The 9,990-nt window shown below is 45.1% G+C and overlaps 2 protein-coding genes across 15 annotated transcripts in view; both read right to left on the bottom strand.

Moving 5' to 3' along the window:
* ZFAND4 (zinc finger AN1-type containing 4) overlaps positions 1–985 on the bottom strand; it is a 71,967-nt gene extending 70,982 nt beyond the window's left edge. For 3 of the 6 annotated variants that reach the window (XR_001821811.2, XM_037735010.1, XM_017518788.2), the window contains exon 1: positions 881–969. The gene's annotated coding sequence lies outside the window, so the exon portion shown is untranslated. Of the gene's footprint in view, positions 1–880 lie in introns of all 6 variants that reach the window. The other 3 variants (XM_017518786.2, XM_017518789.2, XM_017518791.2) reach the window with 3 other exon arrangements.
* A 2,474-nt stretch (positions 986–3,459) lies between these two features.
* Positions 3,460–9,990, bottom strand: part of WASHC2C (WASH complex subunit 2C) — a 65,673-nt gene continuing 59,142 nt past the window's right edge. For 5 of the 9 annotated variants that reach the window (XM_017518774.2, XM_017518775.2, XM_017518779.2 and 2 more), the window contains 5 exons: positions 9,737–9,799; positions 9,168–9,380; positions 6,924–7,544; positions 5,886–6,063; positions 3,460–4,158 (listed from right to left, as the gene is read on the bottom strand). In XM_017518774.2, coding sequence (XP_017374263.1) covers positions 4,019–4,158; positions 5,886–6,063; positions 6,924–7,544; positions 9,168–9,380; positions 9,737–9,799 — 1,215 coding nt within the window. In that variant the 3' untranslated portion in view covers positions 3,460–4,018. The remainder of the gene's footprint in view (positions 4,159–5,885; positions 6,064–6,923; positions 7,545–9,167; positions 9,381–9,736; positions 9,800–9,990) is intronic. The other 4 variants (XM_017518777.2, XM_017518781.2, XM_017518782.2 and 1 more) reach the window with 2 other exon arrangements.

The following is a 9,990-nucleotide window of genomic DNA, read 5'->3' as shown; positions in this document are numbered from 1 at the left end:
AAAAAAAAAAAAAAAAAAAAAAAAAAGAAAGAAAAAGGAAAAAAAATGGGGGCAGGTTATTTCCAGAATTTTACAATTAAAAAATATATCTAGCTATAAAGAGTAATAACACCAAAAACACTTCCAAATCAATTCCTAAAGCATTTCTCTCATCTCTTCTGAAAAAATTCTAAAAACACAACTCCAAAGATGAAATGGAAGTTAAAGGTAAACAAGGCAATAGGGCTGAATACATCATTTCAGTAACTCGGAATCTGCTCCGTTCTGCTCTAAAGAATCTTAGCTACATAAGAGCAGTTACGGTGGAAACTTTTCCCCCAACGTAAAGATACCCAGAATGCGAAGCTGCCATTAAAAATGCTGACACAGATCTACATTTACTGATACGTGAAAAGTCGGGAGTCGATGTGGAAAAGGGATTGGGAAATATTTTAGAGCCAGTCTCCTCACACCATCCAGGTACCTACACACTTGAGGCCACCGAGTCACCTGCGCAGCCTTGCTCCTCCAAGACCAACCCGGGCTCCCTAGACCCACGGGCCTGAATCTGGAGGACAGCAGTCGGCGTGACAACTGCGACTCGGAGATCAGCACCCGTAGGGAAAGCCGGGTACACGGGGAGCTGGCGTCGCGCCCAAGGGAACAAACGCAGGGGCGTGTGTCCTGGGGAAAGACAGCCCGCCGCGCCGGTCCCGGGGCAGCGGCGGCCGGCGTCGGGCCGCACGGAGAGCGGCGGGCAAGGGACGCTACTCGGTAGCCCAACGCCGAGCGGCCGCCGCCACTGCGGCCTCAAGAAGGCGGGCGGTGGCAGCGCGGCCCGGCTCAGCGGCTCGCGGCCCCGGGCGCCCCCCCATCGGCCCGTTTGCCCGCTCATCCTCACCCGCAGCCTTGTCCGCTCGCTCGCCCGCCCACAGATCTATAGGGCCCCGCGGCCCCGCGAGCTGCTTCACTGCCGACACTGACCGACAAACGCTCCGCGGCCGCCGCGCCCCGCCCCTTTGTGACACCGCCTACCAATCGCTCGACGGCGCTCTCGCCGCCCTCCAATCAGCGCAGGCAGGGAGGGCCTGGCCGCCGGACGCGGGCGGTTGCCGGGGCTCCGGGGCCTTCTCGGCGTTCCCTGGAGGTTGTCGGTTACGAGGCCCGGATGTTGACCTTTTATTACGAGCCACACTGGACAACTGACTTGCGCCCACGCGGGCTTCTGGAGGGCAGCCGCACGGCCTGCTGGGAACAGCGGGGTTGCCGCCCGAGCGCCCTCCGTGAGACCCACCGGAGATCCTCTTCCAGGAGCCTGATTTGCTGGGGATAAGCGATGCAGGCAGAGGCTGTCCAGTCTGTGGCCTCTCCAGAACCAGGGCACTCCTAGTGTGTTCCTGGCCAGCCGGCCCTGAACAAATCCCCGTTGGGCTTCACCGTCCCCTAACGTTTCTGGCCTCAATCGCCTCATCTGGAAAATGGGGGCATTACCATGCCTGGTTGAAGACAAGGGCGAAAACAGGTAACTTTCTGTAGTCCTCATCCAATTTACTGAGGACTGTAGGCCAGGCAGTGGAGTAGGCACCCTGGACTCAAATCCCAGCGTTGGGTAAGCCCAGCGACGCCTCCTGCTCGTTTCCAAGCTGCTGAGCTGCGGTGTAAACTAACTGACTTCAAGACAACGCCTGCCTTTCTACCCAACATGGGAGTCTACTGCCTCGTTCCCCCTACTGATTTTCCAACTCTGTGAACCTCCTTCACAGAGGTTAACTGTGAATAACCCACCGAATAACCTAGGTGGGTTATTCGGCTGAGAAAGAATGTCATCTCGCTCTCACTGGGGGTTCACTCATCCTCGACTTCTGGCTCCGAGGGACCAATCTAAGATGAAACTAAACACCTAATCTCTGTCTCCTGTTCTCTCTCATTCTTCTGAGACGCTACCACCAACCTATCTCCACAGTTCAACGAACTATTGAGCATACAATGGGGACTATGGTGAGTCACTAGGCTTTGATTCACCAGTCTCTCTTGCCACCGGTTCTTTACCAAACTCTACATATGCTTAATGCTGACTAGATTGGAGCCCCTTGAGGACAGGGCTGTGATGTGTAATCATCTTTGCTTTCCCGACACTAAAACAGTGCTTGTGATGGAGACTGAGTAAAAACCTTAGCGTTTCTCATCCCTGCCACCCCGCTTCATTCACACTAGAGAATTGACAGCATGGACCGTAGAGTCAGGCAGGTGTGTTTAAAACCTTGGCTCCCAATACTGGAAGTTCCATTACCTGGCCATCATCATCATCATCACCATTCTTCAAGAGCCAGATAGTTGACAAGTGTCTTTACATCTTCTCTCCCCATCACAATCCTGCAAAGTTGGTATTGAAACCCCTCCTCTACAAAGGAGTAAACAAAAGCTGATTAAGGTATAACAAGTGGCCTACAATCAAACAGCTCTAAGTAGGAAAGCCTGATTTAAATCTAGGACACAATACAAAAATCCAACCTCGTTCCATTATTCCACATTGCTTCCAGATTCTAGCTTCATTTGTAAAATTAGTATTACTACATTACCTATCTGGTAGACCATGGAGACTGAATAAATTTCCTACCATAAGAACTTTTATTTTTTTGGCATAAGTTCTCTCCCCCTTTCAAGCCTCTCAAAGTAGCAGTTTGCAAATTTTCTAACCCTATTGTCTCCTGAATCCCTTGAAATCAATCCTAGTGATTGATCAGTATATTTAATTGTTCCAAAAGAAAATCATATTTAACAAATACTCAGACCCACATTGGGTCCTAGAGCAAGAAACTATGTGCACAAATAACCTAAGGACAGAAGGAAGATGCATAAAATGAATAGGGGAAAGAGTGGGCAACTAGCACGCGCCTTTGTCTGTCATGTCACTCTCACAGCAGACTTGGGCAAATGGTTGACCTATGGGAGCTGTACAAAATCTTTGACTCTGTGTATGAGCAATTCCCCATTCCATCTTACAGTGCCCAAGTTAGAAGTTAGTAGCTCCAGGATCTCTGAGACCAACCCAGGCAGCCTACAAGACTGTGCCCTTGTGACAGGCTGAATAGTCATCAGTAAAACAGAGCACCAGAAAACACAGACTAGAATGGGGTCAGCCATCCAGGTGGCTAGTAGCTACTGTCTTTGACGAAGTAGATAAAGAATATTTTCATTACTACAGAATTCTATGGGGCAGTGCTGCTCTATAAGCTGACATGTCTATCCTCAGCACTTCCCCCTGCTATTACCTAGGTTCATTCTGCTGCTTCCCTAAGACAAGGATGGAAAAGGATGCCTTACAGCAATGGTCAGCAAACTGTTTATGTAAAGGGGCAGACAGAAAACATCTGAGGCTCTGTGAGCCATCCAGTCTCAACTCTTATGAGCCATAAGTACTCAACTCTTACACTGGAGGTAGGATGAAAGCAGCAATAGTAAGTAAATCAATAAGTGTGCTGTTGTTCCAATTAAAACTTTATTTACAAAATCCGATTGGGGGGAGCATAGTTTGCAAAACCTTGCATTGGAGGACATGCAAAGGCACCTTCAGAATTCAGTGAAAAACCCCTCCCATATTGCCAAGACTCATGAAGTATAATCTCTCCTTTTTTTTCTCTTTCACCTGTCCAGGCCCTAAGTTAGGGTTCCCATCCATGTAATAAAGATTCCTGGTCATGTGGCATTTGCTACCTCTGAGATTCCCTGCCTAACCATGAAAGCCACAAAGAAATTTCTTCTTTTACACGCCCTGAAGCATATTATGGCCCCACCAAAGCTAATTAAATAAACTGTGGTTTAAAAACAAAGCAAACCAACCACTGTGAAATATTTATTTTTGTTTTGTTGTATTAAGCATGATTAAACCAGTGCAGAAAAGGACTAAATACATTGGGTAAAAGATGAGCTAGCTGTTCTAGTATTTGCCTTTTGTAATCCAGTTAAGACCATGAGCATATACAGCAGCATCACTAACTCAACAATGTAGCTGAAGGGTAACGTGGATACCCTTTATGCTCTACTGGCCTCCAAAGGCATTCAGGGGATCATCAAAGATGTTGGACACCTTGTGTTCAGATCTTGGTTCAGGTGCTGCCTGTGCAGATCGGCTTTTTGGTTTGGTTGTCTTAGTCTGGATACCAGAGGAGAAGATGTCATCTTTAGAAAGAAAAAAGAAAAACAGTTGCTGAAGAGGGTTGGGGAAAGGTGCTTTTAAGACACATGCAAGCAAACCACCAAAGACCCAACTCTGGTAACAGTATGGAGTACCCCAAAACACGAATCTAGAACTCAAGCCTCCTAGATTCTGGCCCTGGGTCTGTTACTCATTAAGTTTTATGATCACACACAAGTTTCTCTTGGAGCACAATTTCTTCAGCTACAAAAGTATATGTGTGCGTGTGCAGGACAGAAAAAAGGGAAGGGTAACTTGATCTCCAAACCCAGCCCATGACCCTACCATCAGGGACAATGGACTTATTTATATATTTTTTTCACATTGGGTTTTAAAAGAGCAATACAAATATGCAAACGGAGATCCAATATAGGATCCATTCTTTTTCTTTCAGAATAAATGCACTGATTTGAGGCATCTCAATGTAAGACTGTAAGCCTCTGTCACTCACTGTATTAGTGTTTTAGTGTTTCACTGACTCAAAAGCTTGCCCTACCTAATTATGTTACATATCCAGTAATGTTACTGTTAGGTATCCAACCATGATTTTAGCATGTATACATAAAGTTAGCTGTACACAACTGTTAAAGACCACAGCATTATTTGTAATAGAGAAACCTTCAAACAATCGAGATCGCCAAATACAAAGAAATCCTGCACACCACTAAAAACAAGAAAGGAGATCTCTACTTACTGACGTGAAAAGACATTGAGTGACTAAAAGGAAGAGCAGAATAGGTAAAGTATATTCTTACTTTTTAAAAAAGGTGGGTATATATTTATGTGTACACAAACATATATTAATACCACTATGTCCAAAAGGATACACACCAAACTGTTACTATTACTTCTAGGGGTTATTCACTTTTTACATTTTCTGAATTGTATGAATCTATTACAATAAGCATGTATTACTTTTTTTGTATTTAAAATAATGAATTCTCTTCTGCACTCCATGTGGTGGGAAGTAGGGGAAACAGAGCACATGGCTTGTTGGAGGCACAGGGCCAGTGTGGCTCTGCAGCACCAGCCATCTCCCAGTTAGCCTCAAGGTCTAGATCAATGGGGGGAGTAGGAAACGTGTATGTGGCCTCAGCCCAAGTGCTCTCTACCAACGCAGGATGTATCAAAAGTCTAATATTTAGGGTTCTCGGGCATTTGCCTTGTCTACTAACAAAGTACAAGTTTTGCCATGGAAGGAAGACCAGCTTTTCCCAAACACCAAAGCCCTCAGTGAGATGCGACGCCTAAGTCTGAGCCAACACCTGGGTCTAGTCTTGCTCTCCTCTCACACAGAACCATGGACACTCCCTCTCCAGCTGGAGCTCCGACTCAACCAACCATGTCACACCCAAGGCAGTTCCCTCAGCCTATTTTAGCACGTGAGGTCATTTCTGATCGATCCTCCTTTCATAACATCAGGGTGTGTCACAGATGATTTGTGAGGCGCACTGAGACAAAAGTTAAATTATACTTAAACATCAAACTCTGGGTGCCTTAAAATTCTTTGATGTCCATCATAGGAAACAGTTACTTCATTAAAATAATTAGTCCATCTCTTGCCTATCTTCAGCCTAACTCGGGATTACACTGAAGGAAACCTGCTAGGGTGCATTTTCCAGAAAAGGTCCAAGAAAAGGTAGCAGGAAAAATACCAAGTGATGGAAAGGTAAGGATTCTCTTCTCTAGATCAAGATGTAACCAAACTTACCCATATCATCATCAAATATAGACTTGGCTTCCACTTTCTTTTTGGACTTTTCTTTTGGTTTTACAGTTAAGTCAGCAAAGATATCAATGCTATCATCAAATAAATTGGATTCCAATGTTTTCTCCTTCTCTCTGGTTTTTTGAGAGGGTTTAATTGCTTCTGTAGCAAATATATCATCCTGGTTATGCCAAAAATATAAACAAAACAATGTGAAATCAATTTTTCTTTTTAAATTTTAAACACTTCAACAAGCCATGGAAATGCAAATGGCCAGGGTGTTGTGGAACAGCCTTGAGACTGTCCCCTCTGCCTGGGATGCACTACCCCAGATCTCTGCACAGCCTGGCCCACCCATCTCACCCCGGCTCAAGCACCGGCATCACAGTGATGCCTTCTCTACCAGTCCTGCCTAAAGGAGCACCTCCTACCGCTACCCACACTCTGCCCCGGGTTATTTTCCTCATGGCACTTAGTACTACTTGAAAACATCTTAATTATACATTGCCCTATTTGTATTTGATTATCTTCCCAGAGAGCTCTGAGGAGCCTAGCACTTCTCTGAATTCATCTTCTGCCTGTAGTCCCCAGGTGCTCAATAAACATCTGCTGAGCAAATGCCACTGAAAGGCTTATTGCCTGCACTAAATTGTCAGCTCCAGCCAGGGCCTATGTGCCCAGAACCAGAGGTTAAATTCCCAAGCTGGACCAGTATTGCTGTATGCATGTCACTGTGTGGCATGCCTGAGAAACTGATTACAACATTCTATAAAAAAAACAAAACTATAAAAACTAGAGCTGAATCAATGATTATGGCCAGCCAAGAAATACCCTTTACATGACAAAAACCTTTACAAAATATCCTTTACAAAACAAAAAACCACTTCTGAGTCAATGTTAAACTTATTAATAAAAGAGCCTAATTATAATTACTAAGCTATGGGACATGCATCCAACAAGCTAAACATAATCTATGGCTCAAATGAGCCAATCAGATACCTTCCTTAACCTCAGACACAAAAACATGTTAAGTCCTGTTACCTCAAAAATGTCTTGTGTTGTTGACATGACATCCTGCTGACTATTGGATTTTGACTCATTCCTCCTGACTTTCTGATCTGTAAAGAGATCATCCTCATCTTCCAGGAGAGGAAAGGGATTTGTTTTCTTTGCTGGTTTTGGTTTAGCAGACTGAAAGAGATCATCATCACTGCTGGCCTCCCCTAGAGCAGGAAACATGGGGCTCTTTTCTTTACCTCCCCCTGGTGGGTTGGAAGGATTCTCTGTTATCTTTGCCTTGGGTTTTGTTCTCTCCAAAGACTGAGATCCAGTGCCCGTGGAAAAGATGTCCCTAGAATCAAAAAGGTCAGCCTCCCCTCTGGAATGACCCAGAGATTTTGCAAAGGGGCTTCTGTCCACTCCAGGCACAGGACCACCTTCCCAGGGTGCGGTGGCAGCTTCCAGGGCCTCCTCAGTGCTGTCTTCTCCACTGACTGCTCTGAGCTGTGGCCGATGGCCATTTGGGGAAATGGTACCATCAGCCCACTGTGCAATGGGTCCTCTGGGGACACTCATATCCTCAGCCTCGCTTGATTCCTGGGCAGCCAGCCGCCTAGCTGCACGAGTCTGTGGTCTACGCTTCCCTCTTATCTTGACACGGCCCTGCAATGGCAAAAAAACACACACTGATCTGATGATAACGTGTTCAAAGCTACCATGGCAAAGAATCAGTGACTCAAACTATTGTAAGGTTATCTGGTCTACTTCAATCAAGATATTATCTAAGAATACAGAAGAGGTTATTTCTTAATGATTCCCAAGGAATGAGTTTATTAATAGCTCTTAGTACTCTAAGTCATTCTTAATCCTTAGGCGTTCTCCATTTTTCAATCTTTCCAGGGCAGTTTCAGTTCAATTTCACACAAAATGCTTCATCTGTTGCTGGAAACCTGGAAAGTAGGCATGTTGGTGCTCTGTATCTCACAACCCCTCCCTTGGCTCCTACTCCGCCCTCAATATAAACCTGGGTATCTTTCAAAACAAAAAAGAATCGGGGGAATTCTGGTGCTAACTTTTGTTCAGGTGCTAGTCTAAATTCAGCCTCCAGGAGCAGGGAGAAATGTAAGACAATAAAAAGAGATTACGTAATCTAAGGTGCTGTTTTCTTCAAGTCATTAAATTCAAATGTTAAATATTCCACATAAGAAATATGGCTTAGAAATCAGAACTTTTAATATAATCTCAAAACATGAATCACTTAGTAGCAATGATGCAGCGATAATTTACGATATTTTCCAAAATAAACAAGTAGAATTTTGAGAAGCTACAATCTACTTTGAGCAAAATATGATTATGTTTGCCAACTTCAGGGGAATTTCATAATTTTATTTGCCAATTTAAACTTGACTGAAAAAAAAAAAAAGCCAATGAAAAATGTAATAAAAGGAAGGATGTTTTATTTTGTACAAGGAAACAGATCTGGAAACATCTGAAATGAATCTGTTTGCCAGGGTTAGGTCATTCTGTCCTGTCACTTACTTGGAGACCAGCTAAGGATTTCTAGAGAAGGGAGACTGGATAGAAACAAGAAAACCAACTAAAATGAAAGGAAAACTTTAAAGGGTTCACAGTCCATTGAGGAGATCCCGTGAAAGTGTTGCTGCTGTGGGATCTGGGAGGGGGAAGCGCAGGGCACAGTGACACAGAAGTGGGGATGTGGATGCACAGCTGTGGACGGAAAGGTACATTCCTGGTGGGGAGGCAGCAGGAGCCTTAGGCAGCAGCAGGACAGACCATGTGTGTTCACGGAGTGGCACCTGGTGTGCCTGAAGTCAGGCTGTAAAGTGTGCAGCAACTAGTGAGAAAGCTGCACCCATGGGCTGGCACCGACTGTAAAGGGATTTCATGCCAAACACAGGAGCCCAAATGCTCTTCTTGGAGCAGTGAGGAAGAGCCAGCAGGAGGGGCATGATCTGCTCTGTGGTTAGAAGACCCCCAGCTGGCAGTGTTGAAAACCTGGAGGTGTCAGACACCAGCCAAAGTGGTCACACTTTGCTGTGGCTACTGAGCAGAATGCAAATGTACTGAATGCAGGCCATGGAAAAGCAGGTGCAGGATCAGGCGGGTGTGGAGGATGAGAAGCAGGGAGCAGCTGAAGGATGAGGCACCCCTTTGAAAAGTAGAGTCAAAGTCAGACTGCTGTGTATGCAATTGACAAACTGGAAAGAGGCATACACATGTTCTGGTTAAAAGAAGAGAGAAAGGAAGCAAAGATGGTTTCATCACCTTGTTTGCACTGGGTAAGGTGTCTGCCTGAGCTGGAAGATCAAAACTCACGCCGGCCTCCCCACTCCCAGGAAGGACATGCACACTTTCCAGACCGTGGCTCCTTCCGTGTTCAGATGAAGGAAAAGCCAATTCTGGCAAAACAGGCTTTACTTCAGAGATCTGCGGAGCCGCTGTGGGCAGCAAGGCCGCTGGGTTGATCGCTAAATTTGCCTAAGGAAGAAAAATGAAACTGTATTTGTTCTTCAACACAGCAGTCTATTATCTTTACTGTGACACATGACGAGACTCAGTGCACATAATGTATAATACGAGAGGAGAAGAGAATGTAGGAAAATCCCCTGATCTAATCTCAGAATTAAAACAGAGGGTCTTACACCTATGCCCACCACTGGGCTCAAAGAATAGATGTTAAAGACGCAGCACACAAGAGGCAACATCTAGGTGCGGGGTAGGGGAGGCGGGAGAAGAGATGAGAAGATGCTTGGCAGCAGCTGACAAAAGAGAAAACCCAAAAAAGTTTATAGATGCCACAGGGCAGGCAATGAAGATTCCAGTGTTATAATTACTTGTATTTTCCCGATCCGAGTGGATGGTTCTTTGGTTTTAAATGGAGCGGGATCTGATGAGTCCTGTGTGAAATTACATCCAGTTAAAAATCCATTGGGGAAACAGAAAGAGAAGTGTCTCTTATGCCTGTAAATAAATCTGTGATGGAGCAAAACTGTCACTTTCTGTAGTTCTTTAATGGGAAAGGCATTCCAATCTCTCCTGGGGCCTGACGTTTTACTAACACTATTTCACATATGCCTCCTCCTCTGTC

This window comes from Cebus imitator, unplaced genomic scaffold, assembly GCF_001604975.1.
Source record: "Cebus imitator isolate Cc_AM_T3 unplaced genomic scaffold, Cebus_imitator-1.0 Scaffold704, whole genome shotgun sequence".
Classification (NCBI taxonomy): domain Eukaryota; kingdom Metazoa; phylum Chordata; class Mammalia; order Primates; family Cebidae; genus Cebus; species Cebus imitator.
This window is presented reverse-complemented; position numbering and strand designations above follow the sequence as displayed.